At 49.0% G+C, this 23424-nt stretch overlaps 1 protein-coding gene across 3 annotated transcripts in view; it reads left to right on the top strand.

Moving 5' to 3' along the window:
• Positions 1-23265, top strand: part of MACROD1 (mono-ADP ribosylhydrolase 1) — a 315061-nt gene extending 291796 nt beyond the window's left edge. For 2 of the 3 annotated variants that reach the window (XM_081174243.1, XM_081174241.1), the window contains 5 exons: positions 18718-18839; positions 20189-20219; positions 20333-20406; positions 21474-21555; positions 23085-23265. In XM_081174243.1, coding sequence (XP_081030369.1) covers positions 18718-18839; positions 20189-20219; positions 20333-20406; positions 21474-21555; positions 23085-23116 — 341 coding nt within the window. In that variant the 3' untranslated portion in view covers positions 23117-23265. Of the gene's footprint in view, positions 1-18717; positions 18840-20188; positions 20220-20332; positions 20407-21473; positions 21556-21712; positions 21745-23084 lie in introns of all 3 variants that reach the window. The other variant, XM_081174242.1, reaches the window with a different exon arrangement.
• The last annotated feature ends 159 nt before the right edge of the window (positions 23266-23424 follow it).

Raw genomic sequence — 23424 nt, 5'->3', positions numbered from 1 at the left:
GTATAGCGCAGATGGGGCTTACCCATAGAAAAGGATAGGTTTCAACATGATTGACTTAAGTGACAGGTTGGTAGATTTCATCTGAACATCAGGAGCAACTTCTTAATGGAAGGAAACATGCAACTGTGAAACCAATTGCCTTGGCCAGGGGTGTGGAGTCTGTGTCCCTCCACGTGTTGCCGGATTCCAACTCCCATCATCCCTGACCATTGGCCATGCTGTCTGGTGCTGATGGGAGTTGGAGTCCCAACAACGTCTGCAGGGCCACAGATTCCCCAGCCCTAGCATTGAGGGATAGTGGGCTCTGCCTCTCTAGAGGCCTCCAAGCAGATGATGCTGTCATCTTCTAGGGAGGCTGTTGCCCTGAATCTTCCGCAGGAAGTTCAGCTGAACGGCCAACAGAGCCTCCCCCCCCACCTCCCAGCTATATGCTTCTGTTTTCTAGGCAGTCAGTGTGTGTGTGTGTGTGTGTGTGTGTGTGTGTGTGTGTGTTTGCATGTGCCTTTTCCCACTCTAGCTGGAGAGAGTGTGCTGACATTTAACACAGGAACAGCGTAACTTTCGAACTGTGGTAATGTGTGCATTAAGTGAAGCGGGATAGGGAGGGGAGATTTCCGGAGTGATAATTAAAGTGCTTTAAAATGCATGTTTGATTTCTGCCTGACTGTGGCTCTCCTCATTCCATTTGCAAATGCGGCCCCCACCATCTGGAGAGCTGAGTGGCTCCGGAGAATACAGAATCTGGCTGCTCCTCGCTTTCCTCGCTTGGGTTGCAGGCGACATTTATTGTCCTGCCTGAAGACCTTGGAACAGCATTGTGGCCTCACAGCAGCCCTGCGAAGTGGGTTAAGGATGGGAGAGGCCATGTTTTTCCAAGTCTAATGGGTGACAGTTCGTAAGAGAGATGAAAGTGGCTTGAGCGAGGCATTTTTCACTTCTACTCAAACAGACTTGGTAGGGTTTCTTAACTAATATCAAAAACCCACCCTACCTGTTTAACCAAAGATAGAAGTGGGGTGATGCAAAAACTTACCATCCTTGCTTAATCAGAGGCACAAGCACTTTTAACTCTTCAGGATGTGACGGGGGGGGGGGGGACAGGGACGGGGAAGCTTATCCTGAAGGCTTCCAACCCCCTGGGGGGGAGCAGGAAATACAGTTAATTTTCATAAATAGTAATTTGTCATACCAAAACATCTATAATCAAAAAATGTTACTCCAGAACCTTAGGCTTTTCTTCTAATAATTTCAGTAATTTGTATTATAAAACAGGCATGGAGAATCCCAGCCTCCAGAGGGTGAATATGCCTGCCCCCTACCCAGGACTTAAAAACTCCACCTGGGTCACATCCATGGGTATAACCAGGGGGGCAGCTACCCCCCCATCAAGTAAATAATTAAAATAAAATAAAAATACTTAACTAAGTGGCCAATTGCATCACAGTTAAGTTGCCCCCCCATAAAGACTCCCCCCCCAAAAAAAAATCTTGGCTACCCCACCCATGGTCACATCCCTTACCAGCCTTGATTTGCACCCTCTCTGAGAGTGTTTTCCTGGCTGGGATGTGTCCTTAAACTCTGAAAAAGCCTTTTGCTTGTCTGGATAGAGGACAGAGAGGGCTGTGTGAGCAAGTGTAAAAAAATACCCTACTGCACAAAGCTAATATTTATGTTCATTGCTCCACCAACCTTTGCCCTTTGCCTCCCCTCTGCTGGCATGTGGCCCTAAGGCTGAAAAGAAGTAGACAGGCAGACAGACAGACAGACTTGTAGAGTTGGAAGGGACCACGAGGGCCATCTAGTCCAACCCCCTGCAGTGTTTTAAAATGTTCCTGCTGTGTCAAAGGACCTTTGTTATCTTCCTCCACACAACCTCCAGTCATCACCTGAAGTCCTGCTCCGAGCCTCATGAGCCACAGGTGGCAGTGACCAAGGCCAGAGGGCTTTTTCCATAGTGGATCCCTCTTTACTGAAGCAGAAATAATACTGAAGCAGAAAAAAAATAGAATTATAGAAATGTAGAGTTGGAAAGAACTCAAGGGTCATCTAGGCCAACCTCTGTGGGATGCAGAGAACACACTCAATGCAGGAGCAGTTAACTTGTGGACTTCCATATGTGGTTGGACTCCAACTTCCATCAGCTCCAACCATCATGGCCAATGGGTCAGGGATGATGGGAGCTGAAGTCCAGTGGTATCTGGAGGGTACCCCATCTGATATCCCAGTCATGACCCCAGAGTCCAGCAGTGATCAAGGCTCTGAGTTGGAGGCTGAGGATTCTCCAGCGGCGGAACCAGATTCAAGGCCTGCCCCTGGAGATCAGGAGACCACCGAGCTTGAGGTTTACAGACAGGATCTGCCAGAGCAACCTCCCCATACCACTAGGGGATGTGAGTCCAGGACCTTCATAGGCACCTTCTGCCACCACCCCAAGGAGCCAAAGGCACTGCACAGTACCTCGCTGGTTCAGTGGCACAGGGATCTCACCAGGTGGGAGGTTTGGGGGTGGAGGAGGAGCACCAGTCTTCAAGTTGGTCCTCTAAGAATCAAAAGTTGTCTACAAGTGGGTGGAGTTTGGGAGAGGTAATATGGAAGCAAGGGCTTGAAAGAATGCCTGCTCTCTCAATCTTTGTTGGAGCAACTTGTCCCCTTGGAGCTATCCGTGGTCCTGCAACTCCTGGCTGTTGTCATCCAGCTTTCCCCGAGGGATTTGGCATCAAAACAGGACAACCCCTGATTTATGTGCTGCCTAGCAGCTTACAAACCAAACTGCAAGCAAAAAGAAATACCAACGTGCCAAGTCAAACCATTGGTCCATTTAGTTCAGCATTGACTACATGAAGCAGCAGCTGCTCTCCGGGGGACATTCCTAGTCCTGTCTGGAGATATTGGGTACTGAACTTGGTGCCTTCTTCATCCATAGCAGGCGCTCTCCCATTGAGCAATGACAATTGCACCCAAATTCTGTCTCTTATTTACACTAGCCGTTCCAGTTTCAACAAATTATAAGAGGCAAGCCTTCGCGCAATCTCTCCTTTAAAATAATTCCTCTGCTCAAAACCAGCCCTTCTTAATAATCTTTTTAAAAAAGAATTAAGTGAATGAGGCAGTGGCATATTAATCAAAGGCTCATAAATACAGCTCTTAGCTCATCAATCGCTAAGTGAGGAAACAGAGAATGGCTTAGCTTGTTGGAGAAACAGCAGATCCCAGATGAATGAATGACAGTGGCTGGGCTTACTTCATGTTTGCCTGATTTCTAAATTGATTAAATACTGCTGTAAATACCATCTGCCGTGAGCCACGAAGTAGCCATTTGCCTTCTCCCTAAGGAGGGAGGGCAGGAGCCTTTCCCTCTTCCTTTGGTCTCTTAATGGTTTTCAAGTCTCTTAAGCTTCTCATTTCTCCGTTCAGAAAGTCGCATCCATCTAAGTTCTGCTGAGAGCAGACCCATTGAAACTAATGAACCTAAGTTAGCCATGTCTTTTACTATTAAAGTAAGATCCATCCTCTCTCTACATATGTGAATGAAAGGAAGCTACGGCCATCTTGTCCCTTACGAGAGCCTCAGGGCCCCTCCAGATGGGTGGGTTTTTTGGCAGGCGTATTCTGCAACAGGTTGTTGACACAATATCAGCGTATTTGTGGTAGAATTATACTAGACCATTTCCAGAATGGCATCCGAGCACTGAACCACTGGTATATCACAAGTGGGATCTTTATTATTGCATTTGCAAGTGGACTCTAAATCAACAGCTTTGGGGGTTCTCAAACATTGGTAAAGGATATTTTACCTGTCCCACCCAGACTGAATATTGGAGTGAATTGCTGCTGCTCTTGGAGGGGCAAGAACTTTGCTCCCCACCACCATGAGGGTCTCTGTGCCTCAACAGCTGGGCCCATGTGGGGCGTGCCAGGAATGCTGAGCTCGGGGAGAGTGTGCCTGGCACACGTCCGTCTCCCCTGCCCTCCCCTCCAGATGTGGTATTCGAGTCACATCCTAAGCAGGTGGTTAGTATTCAGCACAGGCAGTTTCCTCCAACAGTAGCTTCAAGAAGTCGCCGCGGCTGCCTTGTGGGCAAGGGAAAGAGCGATACTGAGGGGCTGGGGGCTGGAGGGGGGAATCATCAGGATGTCTCTCCAAACTGGAAATCACTCCTCAGGTGGTGACTGCTTCAGGATTGTACCAGAACTGCTAAATAGAAGGCTTGCGAACCCTGAGGTTGACGGAAATACAAATTTCCCTCCCTCCCTGCCTCTCTAGCTACTTACTTAAGTGGGCACACACACCTGTATGAAACAGCCCCTTGTGGACTGAGTGGCCATAGGATGTGGAGTTACTGAGGGGGTTGAGGAGTAGGAAGAAAGCAGGGGAAAGGAAAGGAATCCACATCCACACCATACATTTAAAGCGCATGGTTTCCCCCAGAGAATCTTGGGGACTATAGTTTGGCAAGGGTGCTGGAAATTGTAGCTCTGCTAGGGCTACAGCTCGCAGGATTCTTTGCGGTGGGGGAACCGTGACTGTCAAAGTGGCATAAATGTGCTTTAAATATATGGTATGGATGTGGCAACAGTAATGTTTCTTTGACTGTTTCAAGTTCCTCTTGTCCAGTGATCAGAATTTCAGATTCCTGAAAGGTGTTTGGTGTGTATTTTTTAACAATTGCCACCTATCTGACTCATCCTGCAGCCCTCTGAGGTAAGCTTAAACTCTTTCGTTTTCCCAAGCAAAATGAACTTTTCCCCCACCCACAAAACTCCCCATTCTATGGCCACTCAGTCCACATGGGGCTGTTTCATACAGGTGTGTGTGTCCACTTAGGTAAGTAGCTAGAGAGGCAGGTTGGGAGGGAAGTTTTTATTTCTGTAAACCTCACGGTTTGCAAGCCTTCTATTTAGCAGTTCTGGTACAATCCTGAAGCAGTCACCACCTGAGGAGTGATTTCCAGTTTGGAGAGACATCCTGATGATTCCTTGATTGTGTATGACCGCCCTGATACCATCGTGGGCACAAATCATCATGAATGCAAAATAAAAAGGACGTCTGGAGGGGCCCTCTGTCATACTTTCTGGTGCCAAGCCTGCCAGGCTCTGGCAAATGTCAACCTCTCCCCTCACAAGGTGTGTGACCAAAGTGACCTCTGGAGGGGCAGACCAGCCACAGGTTGGTGGAGCCACTACCCCTGGCGTGGATGAAGCAATGGGGACACCCAGCCTGCCACTTCCACCCCCTATGGGGCCTAGCTCACAGGCATAGCCAAACTGTGTGTTCAGGGGCTGCCGTTTATCATGCCAATATTATAGACTCAGACAGCAAATGCAAAGCGCTATTGATTGGGCTGTCACAGGAGACGGACGGCACGGGGCAGGCGTCAATAAGAGCTGCAGGATGCCAGGGCCCGGTCCCTCGGTAAATCACATCCACAGGAGTCGATTCTTCCCCCCGCCTGGCGCTAATAGAGAAACCACCTCTTTAACGGCAAATGCCAGCTGCCTCTAAATCATCCAGCAGAGGGCAGGGATGGAGGTGCGTCCACTATCGACAGCCCGCGAGAAAATCGGACACGGAGCAGTGATAATGGCCAGCCTGGCAGCCATAAATCACCCGGACAGAGAGCAGTCGGGCGGCTCAGTTTTGCCATGTAGTAGCAACATAAACACAAACTTTGGGTGAGGTTGTTGTTGCTTTAAACTATCCCGGTGGCCTTCAGGATTGCCCCCTGTTCTCTTGGGCTAACTGTCCCTTCTTGTAGTTAACGTATTTACAAGACGATGACGCAGATTCGTCACAATGCATTTCAGTCACTCAATTGGATCCAGTGGTTTTTATCTACTTGACACATATGCATGTTTTGGAAGGGCATTAGAATTACTGAGCAACACTGGGCACTTTCCACTAGTGCTACTTACTTTTTAAAACTTTTTTTTAAAAGTGTTTTGATATATTTATACTGCCAAGAACTACATTACAACTTTCTGACAAATGTGAAACTCTCTTGGATACTTAAGTTCCCATCTGCATGTTAGTCTAGACCTGTAGTCTTCAACTTTTTCACATCTAGAATCAAGCATGCATTTGGGGACACATTTCTTAATTAATTAATTTTTTTGCCATATATTTATCTGGTGGTAGTGTTGCTATTGCAGCTTACCTTAGATTAAGCTGTGACCCAGTTGTAGGTTATATGACCCACCCTCTGAAGACCAGAGGTCTAGAGGAAGTGGCTAGGGAGTAGTTTTTTCTCCTCACAAAATACTGAAAGTTGGAGGCCCCCCAACACAGGTTGGAAGATTTGGGGCAGACAATTAAGTCCTTCACACAGTGCATAGTTAAACTACAGTGGACGCTCGGGTTGTGAACGTGATCCATGCGGGATGCACGTTCGCAACCCGCAGCGTTTGCAACCCGTGTTTGCGCACCTGCGGGTTGCGATTCGGCGCTTCTGCGCATGCGCAAAGTGCGATTTAGCACTTCTACGCATGCACAACCGCCAAAACCTGGAAGTAACCCATTCTGGTACTTCAGGGCTTCAGCAGTCTGTAACCCAAAAAAACGCAACCTGAAGTGGCTGTAACCCGAGGTATGACTGTGGCCTTTATTCCTGCAAGCTGTGCAAGGCTTTAAAGGAAAGGCAAATTCATGGAGGATAAAGCTACCAATGTGTGAGGAGTCTCTACAGTCATACTTCATGTTGTGTTCCACTCTTGTTATGGACTTTCAGCTTACAAATGCGGCAAACCTGGAAGTGTTTACTTCCGGGTTCACTGCCCGCGCATGCGCAGAAGCGATATGTGTGCTTCGTGTACGTTGCACCGCGGTTGCACCGCGCACATGTGCAGAAGAGGCACTCTAGTTGTGGACTTTTTGGGATGCGAACGGCACCCTGAAATGGATTGAGTCCGCAACTAGAGGTACCACTGTACTTACATTCAGGCATTTCCTGAGTTAAAGCAACACATGGGAGGGGGAGGAGTTGAATATACACCTGTATACATCCCACTTTTCACAGGTCTGCCGTGGGGACTCTTCTCTGCTCCCAAAGACTCCCTGCAAGTTTTAGAATCCTGCTTTTTAAAATTCTGGGTAGACCAGGCTCCCTGCTGCAGGCAGTCACTCTCCAACTCCTCACAGTGACTGGTGGGGTGGAGCTTGTCCCCACTTTCCCCCCTTGCATGTTGCTCTAACCTAGAACACTTGAATACGGCTGAGGGAGATGCACTCTGCGTGTGCTCAAAGAAAACCGAAAGCTGATAGGAAAGTGCTGCCCCTGGAATTTCTCACTGCTCTTGCAGTGGGAGACTAGACCTTGGTCTGACCCCAGCCACCTCTGCCTGCCCTTTTTCTTACAGCCAGTACAACACATGGCCCTGACTGCCACCTTCCTCCTCCTGCACCTCAGTTTTGCCCCTTGTAGAACTCAGCAGGGAGGAGGAGGAGGAGGAGGATGGGGACAAAATTCAAGTTGGTTGGCTCTGGCTTCCAGCATCTCTGGCTTCACCTACTGCCTGGGCTTCCTGCTGTCCTCCCAACCATTCCCAGCATGCACCAGGTGCTGCCACCACACTCAAGGAAGTGAGGAAAACACCGTTGTATCATTTCCCTAACGGCAGGATGGATGGGGACTTTCTCTCCCTGCTTTCTCTCTGCTTATTCTGTGGGATGAGGAATTCACACTCTGCACTCACTCTGAGGGGCTGTCATTTATTCTTACTTGGCATGTTTCTTGGCTAAACCCTGGGACTGAAAACACAGTGGGGATGAAGTAAGCCCCAATTTTGCTCCCTACATCTTGTATATTTTTTGGATACTGAGGCAGGGGCCTTCTCCGTCTGAAGCATTAAGAGGGTTAATTTTAACTCGCTGCTAGATCTGTTTCGTAGCTGCATTTCTGCCTTCCTGGGGGCCCTTGTATTTCCACCTACCTGCCTAGTAATTGAATTTCACGCCAGGCTGGGTGCCCGCCTCTGACTAACATTTTGGCTGCAAATTTCTTTTCTCCCTTTCTCCCTCTCTCCCTGCAAGACAGCAATTTCTTTTTCTCTTTTGTTTTTGCTTCCATCTTGTGCTCTTCTGTGGAAGGCAACGCCGCGTTGTTGGCAACAGCAATCTGCGTGATTAAATCGATTCGCTCGCAAAAGGCAGATCAACATGAGAGATTTTTTAATTGGGATTTCCTTCCTTCCTTCCTTAAATCATAGTCCTCCAAGGGCAATAAGCATAGTCGAGGGTGTCATTCTGAACATTTCTCTCTCCATTTGGGGGCTGCCTCGAAGTCACGTTCTCTCGAGGGGAGAATAAATACCGTGCTGAGAAGAATGGAGAGGTCATCGAGTCCAACTTTATCTGTACAAAAATACGTCCACGCTAACAGCCATGGCTACTCACTGTGGCGGTCGTGACAAGAGCAGTGGAAGTGGAATTAAAACTGAGATTCCACATGAGTGCTTAATATTTGGGGGGCCTCCAAGCTTCTGGGGTCAGTGGGCACATTTTCGGTGGTGCCTGTCTCAGAACGGCAGCTGTGGGGTGCGTGGCATAATGCGAAATGCCTCCTATGGAGGCGGGAGCCAGAGAATTGGTGTGACACAAAATGGCTGCCGCATGTGAAAAAGCAGAAACAGAGCCAAGGCCGCAAAATAGTACTGGTGTGGCCCTCCCCACACCGTCAGCCTCCCATTGATGTGAAGAAAAACATAACCCACTGCTCACAGGCAGAAGCTCTTTGCACCCCTCCTCTGTTCAGAATGGGTGGGTGTCAAATCCTGGCATCCAATGAAATATGGGCAGGTATGTGTGTGTTCAGTGTAGGAGAGGCTGCCCCAGGGCAGGCAGGAACTGAGCAGGAAGAGCAAGTCGCCCTTTGTGGATTGTAGATTTCTGAGGGGATGTTTACTGCTATCTTTGGTGGACATCGTAAGAGGTGCTGGCAGGCACACTGGCGCCCATGGGTTCTGCGTTAGGGACTCGTGTCATGGCTGAGATGGTTATATAACATTTGCTTATGAGTTCCTTCAGCAAAGGAGATTTCCACTGTTAATTAAATTTTCCCTGACCTGCCCCCCAGGAGCCCCCACTTTCCCACTTAATCCCAGAGCTTGATCCCGCTCTCACTTTCCTCCCATGTTATAATCACTCGCTCCTTGCCTGTCTTCCTTTTTGGCGTCTCCATTGCTGCGACCTGGACCTGCTCCCATAACTGGAAGAAGCGGGGTGAGGGAGCTTTTTACAAGCTACTTCCCATAGGAAAATAGTGCCTGGGCAGCAGGTCTTGCAGAACCTTGAAATAGTGTGGAAGCACCTAGACAATCAGGGCACAGTTATTTGCTTCAATTTGCAGATAGTGGTTCACTCCATACTGACGCCCAGAACCATTCCCTAGCAAGGCCTTCAGAAATTTCCACCCCAAAACAGACTTATTAGAGAAACTAACCAATAAACTGAAACTGACATAGGGACAAATAGAAGAAGACACCTTCAACCCAGTATGGTTCCCCTTTATCAAATACACAGCCCAACAAGACAACAAGGATTTGTCGACAGCATACAAATCAATTTGACTAACCTGATCCGAAAACACACGCCCCACTCACACAGGAAAACAAATCTCACTACAGTGAACCAAAGACAACCAACCACATCCTAGGCCACCCCCAACCTCTCTCACCACCAAGGAATTCAACAAGCAAATAGTAAGAGAACCCACACGTGACACTGACACAAAACCCCATACATAAACTAAGTAGAAGAATAGAAGCATTGTCACCCAATCCCACCCTACTCACCATTCCCCTTCCCCCCTTTCCCCTCTTTTCTTCCTAACCTAACACTGTGTGTATCACTGATGTCTCACAACAAATGAAACTGATCAGTAGAAAACACAGTTTGAAAAAAGAGACGATGCTTAGTTTTGTATACTAAGAAATTGTTAATAAAAATATATTTTTTTAAAAAAATTCCAGCCCACCTTTTTAGTCCGAGGGGTGTCCTGGACCAGCCAAAATTCACTCAGGTTGCTTTTAACTCATCACATTGCTGCTGCTCCTGCGTATCCATCCAGGGAGAGAGGCCACTAGCCAATATGCCACGTTGCCAACGTGGGGACTGAGTGGAAGCAGGAGGCTGCTTGACTTGCCTTGGCTTAAAGCAGAGTCGGGGAACCATGAGAAAGGTCATTTGGTTTCTGTACTGCGTTGGAAGAAGAGGACTTTCTGTCAGCAGAGAAAAGCTGTCTGCTCTCCCCCTTTGCCTCTCTCTTCTTCCCCTTCCATCCCCTAGCCTTGCTCTTTCTTTCCCCTACCCATTAAGCTTTTTCTCCTCGCTCTCAGCCTCACCATTCATTTCCCCTCCATCCCTTAACTTTTCTGTCTTGCCCCCATCCCTACCCCCTAACCTTGCTTTTTCTTAAACCCCCTGCGGTCACTTTCCAGGCATCCTGCTACTTGAGCACCCATCCTGATGGGTTGGGTTGGGTTGCATCAAGGCACACTTCCCCATCACTTTCCAGTCTTTGCTTCTCAAGATCTCTAAATCAACTTTCATTGTGCAACCTGAATTTGTCAGTGGTTCCCAATTAGCTGTGGGCCCTCTTTTCAAAAGCCAATCCATGGACCCTCTACTTTTGAAAACGTTGATAACTTTGTGGTAGTTTTTGTTATGTGAACCTTCCAACGTGTCCCAGCGCAAAACTGGGATGTGCGTCTTCTGGGCTGTGCTCCTGTGTTAGTCACCTGATTTGTGTGAGAGCACAACCCCCCAGTATGGGATGTCTCAGACAGTTAATGGGTATGTGCCACAGACCTTCTGGGTGGGTTTTGCAGACCCCCTGGGGTCTGCCAACTACCAATTGGGGACCGCTGGGCTGGGTGAACTGAGATTTCTTTGATGAGGTGATAGCCCTACTTTCTAAACACACTAGCTAATGGAACCTTCAGCTCCAGGAACACTGCCCTTGTGAATCTCAGATGATGCAGTTGTTGTTGTTGTACATCATTATAAATCTATTTATACTCCTTCTTTTCCCCTGATGGGACTTCAGGTGGCTTACAGATTAAAATAAAAAAAAGAACGGCTATTTTATTTTATTTTTAGAAAAAGCTATCATTAAAAATCAATTAAACAATTGCTAGAATTAAAACTATATACATATATAAAATATGTTAAAGCACATAAGCAATATAAACAGCACAGCACCAGTTTCCAAAAGCTCAACAGTCTTTTGGAAGACATCTCCCCCTGCCTGTCTTTTGGGCTTTCTGGAAGCTACTGGCTGAGGCGGGTGTCGAAAACAGGATGCTGAACTAAACTGCCTTTGGTTCCCTCTCCTTTTTTCCTCCCTGAGGTAACCCCACTCTACCCAATGATAGGGCCGGACCTACAGGGGGAAATGACCATTCATGCTTGGCATGTGGGGTGAGGAGGGCCGCAAACACCCAGTGGCCTCAGGGTGGCGGTTGAGCTGATGTCCCTCAATGCAGGTTACCAGAGAAGCTGATTTATCGCCGGCATCTCCATGGAGTCTGCACGGGCAATTTGTCTTTATTATCAGGGGCAATGCTGGTGTGTCAGTGGGAGATTTGCATTTTGATTGCATTTCCCCAGAGAGGACGCAGAACCTCCTCTTGCTTCCGTGCTCAGGCAAAGAGGAGCCCGAGGAAAGGACATCATCCCAGGACTGTGCTTTTCCTTCCTTTTTTCTTTGACCTAGGACCAGCTGTTCTTCCATTAGTGGGTGCTGGGTCATTATTGCCATTAAAAAAAAAAAATTAACTGTGTTTTTCGTTTGAATTTTTGTGTTGTTGTTTTTTATTGTTGTTTTCCATTGGTTTTGACGCAAATTGCTTTGAGTTACCTTTGTAAGAAAAGCAGCTGACAAATACAACAAACAAATCAGAGCCAATGCTGTGCCCTCGAGACTTTGGACTACATCTCCCATCTTCCCATGCTGATTGAGCCTGATGGGAGTTGGAGCCCAACAACATTTTGACAGCAACCACCCTGTGACTGTGGTTCCTTCCCCAGTCCTGCCGCTGTGGATCCTTTGCCCCTCTAAAGCTTGAATCCATATGCTCTCTTGGGTATCCATTTCACCTTCCAAACACATGTCCCTGACATGGGGGGGGGGGTGGTAGATCAGGGAAGCCACAAAAGGCCAACCTCAAGTCCTGAAACATGGGAAGGAACTCCCGTGTTTACTGGGGTAAATCAGATCACATTGCTTCTAAATCTTCAGCCCAGGAGCCGGGCTGTGAGCACAGTAGCAAGCCTGCGAGCCACCTCTGGGCACTGCAAGGAAGCCAGGCCACCCTCCTTGGGTCAGTAAATCACTCACAGAGCTAAGGCTGCATGTGGCCACTCAAGGAGCCAAAGCAGCAGTTGGCCAGCAGCATTTGAGGGCTGAAGGATAGAGTGCCAAGGCAGGACTCCTGGGTCCTTTGGGCGAGGGCTGGTAGCTCGACAACATCACACACATGCACGAAGTCTGGTTTACTTATGCTGCAGTAAACACACCTGCTAGATTTCACAACCACTGCTTTGGCTTGAAATTTCTTTTCTGGATAGCGCTCTTCAAATTACTGCACGGTGGCCCCGCGGAGGAGGGCAAAGGCTCATTCTCCGCTGCTGCCTCAGAGGACAGGACTAGTTTTCAAGGGCTTAAATGACAGAAGGGCAGATGGGTGTTCAAGGTTAGGAGAAAATTCTGGATGGCAAGAGTAGTTAAACAGTGGGCGCAATGGCCCCGAACAGCGGGTGAAGGCCCTTAAGCAGAGGCCGGGCAGTCACCTGTGGGGATGCTGTGAATCTGGATTTCCTGAAGCAAGGGGGGGCAGACCAGATCACCTCACAAGATCAATTCTGTGGCTTCACTACCAAAATTTAGCAGGGGGAAATGTGCAGAAGCAAGCCAACAATAAATCATACCCTGAAAGTTGGCGTTAACTCTTTATTAGCAAGAACACGATCTGCACAGACTTGGCGGAGTGTCAGGCCTAATGTGCACAGCAGTTCATCCCCGGTGGGTCTTGTCCCATGGATCAGTTGCCAAGACTGAAAGCCCCTGCCTCACCACAGCCGTCCAAGTCCCCTCCTCTCCAAGACTTTTCCCAAACAATTGGAGACTGTGCCTGTGTGAAGCCAACCTCTCCTCTGCCCTTTTCATGCCTCTTCTGGTTTTGGGCAACCATCGGGGAGGGACACATGTTGCAGCAGAAGGGGGAGACACCCGTGACTCTTTTGCCAGACTCATCTCTGTCTCTTCGCCTCCCTCCTCTCCTGCTTCAGCTTCTTCCTCTGATTCTGGACTTCTCTCTGCCACAGACTCCCCCTGCTCACTAAGCCCTGTTACCTCTTCAGCTTCCGACACCTCCTCTTCCCTGTCTTCTCCCTCTGACCACTCATCATCATACCCCCTCCAATCCATGGGCTCTGAGCCTTCTTCCCTTGGAGGATCCCCAGCTGCTTCCTCCTTCCATTCCTCTGCGTCCAACCAGTGCATGGCAGCAGGCAAGATTCTGCCAAGTTGCTCAGCAAGGGCAAAGCTGGTTAAGATGCACAGACCTGTTTCCCCCAACTGGGGCGTATGTGGGCAATTAAGACTGGGAAACTGGTGCAAGGGATCCAAGTTGCCCCTGCCCCACTCATGGCTGCTCAGAAAGGGAAAACAGTGAAAGCACTGGGAGCTCTGGTCATGTCATGTCCTGCACCAGTTTCACCCTAAGAAGTCAACTTGCTCCCGCCTCCTGGTGGCTGATTGACAAGTGTGCTGGCACTCCATCTGTTTTTTGTGGGGGTTTTGTGGCAAATTCTGTTTTAATTTTATCAGAATTAAATGTTTACTAATTGATAGCATGTGTAATCATTTTGATTTGTTAAAACGCAGTGTTTTTTACACTGACACACACACACACACACACACACACACACACACACACCCCTCTGTGCTGGCTGACGCCACTGAGACTTTACTACCGCAGCAGGGCAGGTGGTGGCGGTTGTGAGGTCAACCGTCCTTTAAGGAGAAAGCTTTTTAATCTGCAAAATTGAATTGCTTATTTGTTTTAATCATTTGAGCTGATTTTAATGGAGCTGGGTGTCGGTGCCTGTATGTGTGTTCCTGTGCACTGTGCATTATCATTGCCCTTTAAATTGGACAACACCTTTGAGAATTTGTACGGAAAGCAAATTGTAAATATATCCCTCATAAAAGATGCTAAGTAGACCCTGAATAGTTTTTTTTGTAGTTATCCAGTGGTGGGGTGCCCCCATGTATGCTACTTTACGTAGGACAGCCTTCCACTTGAAGAAGTCCTATCAGTTTGAAGGGCTATAAATAGTAGTAGTAGTAGTAGTAGTAGTAGTAGTAGTAGTAGTAATTCACAAGTGGCCGCTTGTTTGTGGTGGAGTCCCTGGGCAAAATACATTTTTGTGGAGGCCTTGCCTCCTCCAACCTGATCACCTCCAGCTGTTTTTGCACTCCCATCAGCCTCAGCCAGCATGACCAATGGTCAGGGGCGTTGGCAGCTGGAGTCCAGCGACATCTGCAGGGCAACAGGTTGGGGAAGGGTGGCTTGCGCATTCCCCCTCCTGCCTCTGAGTCCACTTCTCATGCGTGGCTGGAAGAAGAGAACAGGCAAGGGGATGTGAACAGGTGGCGGAGGGGCAGGCAGGGGCCTGTCAGGGGCGGCAGCTGTGCTTTCTCTTATTGCTGGCTTGGAGAAGATAGCAACAAGCAGGCAGTGAGGAGCAGCAGGGCCCAGGGGTTCTCTGCTGGTTGGCAGTGGGCTTGACAGATGCCTGGCTGTGCTGATCCCTGCAAAACAAAGCAAAATTGGAGAGAGCATGATGAAGGCAGTGTTTTAGCAGGGGCTGGAAGATTACCTTCCAGTGCTTGCACACTCCTCTCTACAAAATGACTCCTTCTCCATGAGCTCAAACACTGGACACTCATAGCAGGGCAAGGGCAGGCTCAGATGAAGTCCTACCTCACATAAATCACACACACACAAATACAAATACGAAAAGCAGTTTTCCAACCTTAGTGGGCAATGATTGCTGGCTCAACAGCACCCCCTGCTGACCATAGCTACTCTTCCTGATTTGTACGCTTGGATCCTGAATTTTACGTAGCAGGCAGAACAACTTGATTCAGCTGAAAATGAAGAGGGGGGAGGCCTTTGGTACTCTCAGCAGGCCCGAGCCCCCAGACCTCCTCGCTTCACTCATCTTCCTGCTCCCTTCACTACCGTCTACAAATTCGCCACTGCCTCCTCCTGCAGGAGACACTGACGCCAATAAATCTGGGCCTGGTATTTTAATATTTGCACACTTCCTCCTGTATTTAACTAAACCCAGCTGTTGGCTGAGCTTTGACTCACCCCACTCGATTCAGAAACTAATTCATTGGGTCCAGCTCACCTTCAGCCTCTTTCCCCGGTGAATAAGTCACTGCCCCTCGTTTATCTCCACATTTGCCTTGGCGACTGGTGCCTTGTTAAAACATTAGTATGTTTTGCTGCAAACATCATCACTCTTTGGGGTTCCACTCTCTCCCAAGGATCACTAGCAGATTTTAGAGTAGGGAATGGGTGCGTGCACAGGGACACCAGGAGCCCAATTGGATACTTACCATAAGACTGGCTGAATGTCCTCAGCTGGATTGCTCAGTTGGTTAGAACGTGGTGCTGATAATGCCAAGGTTGCAGGTTCAATCCCCATCTGGGACAGCTACATATTTCTGCATTGCAGCAGGTTGGACTCGATGATCCTCAGGGTCCCTTCCAACTCTATGATTCTGTTCTATTCTGGATGCGTAGTAGGTGCCACTGCAGTGGCAGAGGCAGAGGCAGGAGTATGCGGCAGGGGTATCCTTACACCACTGGGAGCTTGGCAGGAGCTTTGTGCCAAATGCAAGGCGCCAGCTTGGGACTCAACACCCACACCCCTCCCAATACCAACCCAAGCCCTGTGTACCAAGACCTTGAGAGACTTCTCTCCTCTGCATTCCTACTGGCAGCAGACATGCTTTGTGTGTAGACTGAGGAAAGAGGCTGCTGGCCCCTGCTTCTGGGATGGCCTCACCGGGGAGCACCTCTGACATAGACATTTCCATCTTCTGGTGACTCGTAAAGACCTGCCGGCTAAAGCATCCCTGCTTGAGAGCGAGTAAACCACTCTGTAGTTTTTCAAGTTGCTTTTGTAGTTTTAATGTATCTTTATTTGTAAGTACAAGTGTAATTCATGTTAGCTGCTTTATTATTATGCCCACTTACAAGGTTTTTTGGGGTTGGGTGGGGTGGGGTAGGGTGGGGGGTTAGTAGTTCATGCATTTGTATATTTTACTCTGTCCTGGGACAGATTATGATGCAGGGGTGGGCTATAAATATGCCTAATAAATAGACAATGAATTTTTAAAAAGCAGATGGCTAAAACCCTTGAGATGTGGGGCTGAGGTAGGGGATGCTTCTGAAGTTGTCCAAGCCATGAGGATATTTATTTAAAATACATTTATACCCTCTTATGGGACCAAACCTTCACCAGGCAGTTCCCGTCGTGCAGATATAGGATTATAATACCGAGTAGAAGCAAGAGCAGCACAAATGAGAAACGTATTTATATATAGCTATGTAGATATCTGCAGAATAAAAGGCAGCAATAAGATCCGGCAACAGTAAAATAGCAGCAAGACAATGAGACCAATAAATAGTAACATCCAGCTTCAGTCCAAGAAAATTAAAACAAATAAAATAATTCAGCACCACTTCAGTTAATAGCAGCACAACGATCTCAAGAAAAGGCTGTTTGAAACAGGCAAGTCTTTAATGCTTATTTGAAGGTTGCAGCAATGAGGTTGTCTGAGCCTCTTTTGGGAGACAGATCCATGAAAGTGGGGTCACTGCAGACGGGTCCCCCGTTTGCCATATTTGAAATGAGGTCTTGGTTATTCTCAGGGGCTGCTGTTCATTTATTTCGTAAAGGCCAAAAAAAAAAAGTCAGGAGTGTAAGTGATATAAAAATGCTAACATGAATCATGCAGAGTATATGTTCTTGTAGAAGTGTCTAACCTCACTATAATAAAAGAGAACATTAAAGAATATGTTGCTACTCAGTGAGGGCATTACTAACTGCGTGTTTTACTTTTTATATAAAAAAAATGAGAACGTTCCATATACTGCTGCTTTAAGCCTGAGTAATAACTTCAGAACTACCCAGGGAGCCTAAATGTAGCCAAAGGGCTGTATGTATGTATAAAGCAAATAAAGGAAAATAAGTAATTGTCACTTAATAATTTATCTAAATGCCTAAGGGATACTTGAGAAATAATCTTTGTTCTTCAGAAGGAATAGGCTTGCAGTAAGCTTGTTTTAGAGAAGTAATGTGGTTCTCTCCAGAAGTTGCTGGACGCTCAACACTCATCAGTCCTGAACAGCAGGACTACTGGACGGAATGATGGGCGTTGTAGTCTAGAAATATCTGCAGTGCCCAGGGGCATAGCATGGGAGGGGCTGCCAGGGCAAGTGCCCCGGGCGCATTTTTCATGTGTGTGTGTGCGCACTGCGCACGACACCTTCTCCAAACCAGCCCTGCACTGCTTTGCGAGGCTGGTATCTGATCAGCGGCTCGGGGAGGGTGGCATGAGAAAGATGCAATAGTCATGCGCCCTTTGATCCCAGACTCCTGAGGGATCATTGCAGCCTTGCAAAGTGGGTTGGGGCTGGTATCGCTCCAGTGGCATTGGCGGTTAGGCCTGGGCTGGCACGTGTCAGGCTCCGTTCGTCCTCCATGTCCTGCACTCTGCTCCCCAGGCACGTGTGGGCGCACACTCTGGGCACCACGAGAACACACTCCGCCGCTTGGAGTGCCAGAGACTCACCACCCATAAGAATTTGCAAAAACCTCTGCTAGATCGGACCAGTGGCCCATCAGCATCCTGTTCTCAGAAGAGCCATACAAATGCCTCTGGGAAGTGCACAATAAGGACTTGAGCACAACAGCACTCTCCCCACTTGTGATTCCCAACAACTAGTACTCAGAAGCATTACAGCCTCCAACCTCCAATTAGAATTTGTCTAATCTTTTTTATGGGGGACGCAGGTGGCGCTGTGGGTTAAACCACAGAGCCTAGGACTTGCTGATCAGGTCGGTGGTTCGAATCCCCGCAACGGGGTGAGCTCCCATTGCTCGGTCCCAGCTCCTGCCAACCTAGCAGTTCGAAAGCATGTCAAAGTGCAAGTAGATAAATAGGTACCGCTCCAGCGGGAAGATAAACGGCGCTTCCATGCGCTGCTCTGGCTCGCCAGAAGCGGCTCAGTCATGCTGGCCACATGACCCGGAAGCTGTACGCCGGCTCCCTCGGCCAATAAAGCGAGATGAGCGCCGCAACCCCAGAGCCGGTCACGACTGGACCTAATGGTCATGGGTCCCTTTACCTTTTAATCTCCTTTTAAAACCATCCAAGTTGATGGCGATCACTGCCTGCCTCTTGTGGAAGCGTGTTCCATCATTCAGCCGTGCACTATGTGAAGAAATGCTTTGTTTTGTCCCTCGGTGGTTTAGAGAATTGGAAGGAGCAATAGCAATGCGCTCTTGATTAAGTCCAGCAGCTCAGTTCTTGTAAGCATCTCTCAATCAAATTGCAGAGGACGGAACTGAGCAAGAGGGGCTCTGCTAGGCTCTGCTTCTGGCCGATGACCCTCATCTGTCTCTCTCTCTTTTCTCAGTCGTCATTCACACGGTAGGACCCATCGCCCAGGGGCAACCCAGTGCTGCGCAAGCAACCGAACTCAGCGACTGCTACAAGAACAGCCTGAAATTAACCGTAGAGAACAAGCTGCGGACTGTGGTGAGCAGACAGGGAAGAGGCTTAAGGTGTTTGATAGAGCAGGTGGCAAGGCTTGGTGCAAATCTGCATGCCTCAGCCCTGGGACTTGCTCTGTAAGTGATGAAAGAATTTACACATGTAGTTCTTGATATTCTTTCTTTCTTTCTTTTTTTAAAAATGGGGGTATTTCTCTACCAAAGCCAGCCAGCACTTATCCCAAGCACAGCTACTCTCCTAGAGCTGCTGACAGTGTAATTTTCCCTTTCATTCACCAAGGGTACTTTGAAATTAAATCTGATCGGAATGGAAGGCACAGGAAAAAATCCAGACATCAGATACAAGGACTGTGTACACACATCTAAAGCACACCCACCCCACAAAGAATCATGGGAGCTGTAGTTTACCCCTCACAGATACAATTTCCAGATTTCCAGCACCCTTAATAAACTACAGTTCCCAGGAATTTTGCAGGGTGCTTTAAATGTATGGTGTGTACGCAGCCAAGGTCTCTGGTGCCTGCTTACGTCTTCAGAAGGTGCAGAGCTGCAGCCCAGTTCATTGTGTCTGCTCCCCTTGGCTGGGCTACTGTTCCTTTCCCTCCTTACAAAAAGCCATCTCCCCCAAGTCTTCTGCCTCTGCCAGTGGTCAGCTCAATGTCCCAGGAGAGCTCACAACAGCAGAGATATTTCTAGCTACCATCCCCCTTTCGTCTGCTCTTCTGATACTGCACTGGAGCGCGCAAGTTGAATGCTTCGCTATTATGGCTGATAGATAAGACAGATAATTAAATTAATTAGGTTTAACCACAGGTCTAAATGATGACAGATATATATTTGTAATACAATTAGAAAGCAGGGGCTCACAATCGAAATATAAAATCATTGAATTCAAGCGCTGTTAAATTGAGTTAGCCTTTTATAAACCCAAGCTTTCAGAAGAGAGCAAAAGCCTCCAGCTCTGTGGTTTATCTGCAGCACATGGGGCAGCACTGTAGGACGGCCATGCTGGCTGGGGCGGCTGGGAGTTGTAGGCCAAACCCTCTGGAGGGCACCAGCTTGACAAAGGCTATTTTAGAATATATAAGCTCTTGTTCTTCGCTGCTGGGAATGGCAGGCCCTTGCAGGTTCACCGTCCATGCACTGGGCCTATTCCATGGCTTTCTGGGAGGCAAGGAGGAGGTTTTTGACTGCCAGCCACTGCTGTCGTGAGGTGCCTCAGGTTGTAAGCCCCTCTTCACCTTCAGCTCCACACCTGGAACCAGGGAGCGGGATGGAGCTCCTGCACCCTTACTGCTGCAGATTAAGCACCCAGAGATAAGAGTGCTCATGCACATGCAGAATCTCTCTCATGCACCGCCTTTCTCCCCACAGGCCTTTCCCTGCATTTCCACAGGCGTATTTGGTAAGTATCGCATGGGAAAGTGGGAGTAGGGGGAGCCGTCCTTCCCTAGGCCAAGAGATAGAACGGAGGTTGTTCCGCAGCATTACAGCCCTTCCTTCTCCCTTTCTCAATAGGCTATCCGAACGATGCTGCTGCTGAGGTGGTGCTCAACACGCTGCGCAAGTGGCTAGAAGAGAATAAGGAGAAGGTGAGGGAAGAGGAGGCGGATGCGTCTGGCTGGGGAAGGTGTGGAGGAGCAGGTTTGGGCACTGGCAGGTGCCTCCTCATTTGAGACCCAAAATTCTTTCTTCCATGCTGGAGAGTGCAGCAGGGGGAAGTTTTGACTTTGGGAGCAGAGCTCAGTCTAACCATCCCTCCTGATCCAGTTTCAGAGCCCCCTTGCTCTTTAAGGCATGGGTGGGTTCAGCTCAAAGGCCACACGCTTTCCAATGAGGGAGGGTGGGTGTGTTGCATGCCAATGGTGGCAGGGCTATGCTACATTCCAGCCACATTAAAAAGGAGGTTTCCCTCAGTCAGTAGACTCTTAATCTCAGGGTAGTGGGCTCAATCCCCATGTTGGGCAAACGATTCCTGCATTGCAGGGGGGTTGGACTAGATGACCCTTGTGGTCCCTCCAACTCTACAATTCTACAAATGTACCCCCCACCTTCCTCATCCAGCCAGGCAATTGAGAGGCAATATTACACTTCACAGGCCCAATTCCAGCAAGCAAGAGCGCTTGAGGGCAGAAAGGCGGGCCAGTGAAGGGTGAAGCCTGAGGGCGATTCTCAAGGGCCAGACAAAAGCAGCCTGAGTAAAACAGGCAGGCATGTGCAAATGTTTTGTAATTTTAAATACATAATTTTTGGAGATGGGTGAATAGGTAGATGTGTGCACCATCAGCCCTGAAGAACTAAAAAAACAAACCCAAGGTATTTATCTAAAGCACCTATATAAAAGGCAGAGGAGGAACAGAGCAAAGAGCAAGATGGAAGGAAAGCTTAAAAATACCCAGCAGTGGAAGACAAAGCAGGAAGAGACGCATGGTTACGCATGGTGGATCACACCAGCTGCAGGCAGCTCACAGCAGCAACAGACTCCAACTCCCATCAGCCCCGGTCGGGGTGACCAATGGTCAGTGACGATGGGAGCTGGAGTCCAGCAACACCGGGGGGGGGGGGGACAGGCTTCCCAGCCCTGTCCTGGAGGAGCAAATGGCACAGAATGCAAAGGCGCAGCTCTCACTCCCCCCTCCAATTCCTCTTCCTCCGGCAGGTTGACAGGCTCATCATCTGCGTCTTCCTCGAGAAGGATGACGAGATCTACAAGGAGATGCTTCCCCGCTTCTTCCCCGTGGGTGAGTTGGCGGCAGCAGCAGGAGGCCTTTTCAGGAAAGGAGGATGCTTCCGATAAGCTGCTGGTGGGCCTTCCACAAAAGCTCCAGCTCTTCGAGGGAGGGCGAGAGGGAAAAGCCCGTCGTGGGGGATTCTCACCTCTCCTCCGTTTGTTTCCAGCTTGACCACACTCCTCACGCTCTCCAATGGGGGTAAGAGCTTTCCAGCACCGATTGCAGTGCGGAAACAGGCACAGGGGAGTCTGCATGCGCCGCTTCCCCGGCAGCCAACACGGACTAACCTCTTCCTCGTTTGCTGGATTCCCATTTCACTTAGGGAATCCTGCGATGCGAGAGACCTGTGGCTGGTTCTCCTGGTGTTTCAGTTTACAAGCAGCTATAAAAGGTTCCCCAGCAGAGCAGTGACTTGGAGGAGGGGCAGGGCCTTTCTCTAAATCTCTCCGCCTCCACCTCTTTCTCTCTCACACAAGTTACTATTAGCCTGACTTGGGGGAGGTGGGGGCATCAAAGGTGTCCTATAGGTCATTGTTCATGTCTACCCAAACAAGCCAAATACCAACTGCGGCCACTTTAGATTTAGTGGGAGCGACACCCATCCCGTCACTGCTCCTTAAGAAAAATAAAAACAGACACCCCTTCCCATCAGCTTTTAAGCAGAAATAGTAGTGGATCAGTCAACGACAGGTCTCCTGTGACACATGTGCCCTTTAGCCCTTACGTGCATGCGCGCGTACACACACAGGCAATGCTACTGGCCTCCAGGGTTAAGAAGCGGTCACAGCCAGGACTTATGGGATCCTTTTTGATCCTGGGAAGGAAGCACAGAGCAGCTATCCAAAAGCTCCCCACAACAGCCTCAGAATCGGGGTTTGAGTCCATGAGGTTGACAGAGAGGAAGGAGTCAGCAGGCCAGTATCCCCTCCCTCACAGAAGGCACGAAGGATTTAGAGCCCCGGAAGATTGAGAAGGGTCTAAAATGCTTTTGGCTTGGGGAGGGGCATTTGGGGGCCTTACTTGGTTACTGCATTTGTGGGGGTGGGGAAGAGAGGAACACCTTAGGGAGTAAAGTGGCACACAGTGGTCACAACAGCTGCAGAAATTGCACGTTCAAGGGAAAACAAGACTAGAAATTGCTGCATGCAGCAAAGAACACAAACTGAAGCGGCAGCAATGCTAGGAATCCAGGAGGTAGCTGGTGGGGCTGAGGGCCAACCTAACACCTGCAGCACTAACAAAAGCTTGTTGAGTTGGGGGTTTGGTGCTTGTCTAACTGATCACTCAGTCTCCCCCCCCCCCGGCTTTATTGTTGAGGAATGGAAACATTTGCTCCTGCATCCTTCTCTTTTTACTTCCTCCCTGCTCCCAAAGCTGCAAGGCTTACTCCGCCAGCCAGCATGTACATCCCTTGCTTCGAGCCCTGCCCTCTGCATACCCATTGGGCAACTCAGGTCATGCTGATGAAATATGCTGGGCAGAGGGGAGGCAGCCCCCAGCCAGCAGGCCTGACCTTTGCCTCTTTCTCTTCTCACCAGATGCCTCGGGGGTCCTGCCCTCCCGCCTCTGAGCTTGCTTTGCATTGACTATCCTACCCCTGCGAAGCACCCTGCTGCAGAATACACCGTGGCTCAGAGGAGGCGCAGTGGTGGTGGGAGAGAACGCCCAGACAAGAGCAACATCCAGGAACTGCTGTTGGAATAAAATCATGCAAAACACTCTCCAGTTGCACGCCTTGTGAGATTGGAAGGGGGGGGGGCGTCAGAAGAGTGAGGACTCGGCCTTGCAGAGAAGCACAAGCATAACAAAAGGTACCAGCTCACCTGCTCCTACCTGCCTGAACCTCCAGGGCAGGAGGCAAGCTGGAGTGGCATGTTG

Source organism: Podarcis bocagei (genome assembly GCF_964188305.1).
Source record: "Podarcis bocagei genome assembly, chromosome: 16".
NCBI lineage: Eukaryota > Metazoa > Chordata > Lepidosauria > Squamata > Lacertidae > Podarcis > Podarcis bocagei.
Note: the sequence above shows the minus strand (reverse complement) of the source record. Positions and strands in the feature narration are given on the sequence as shown.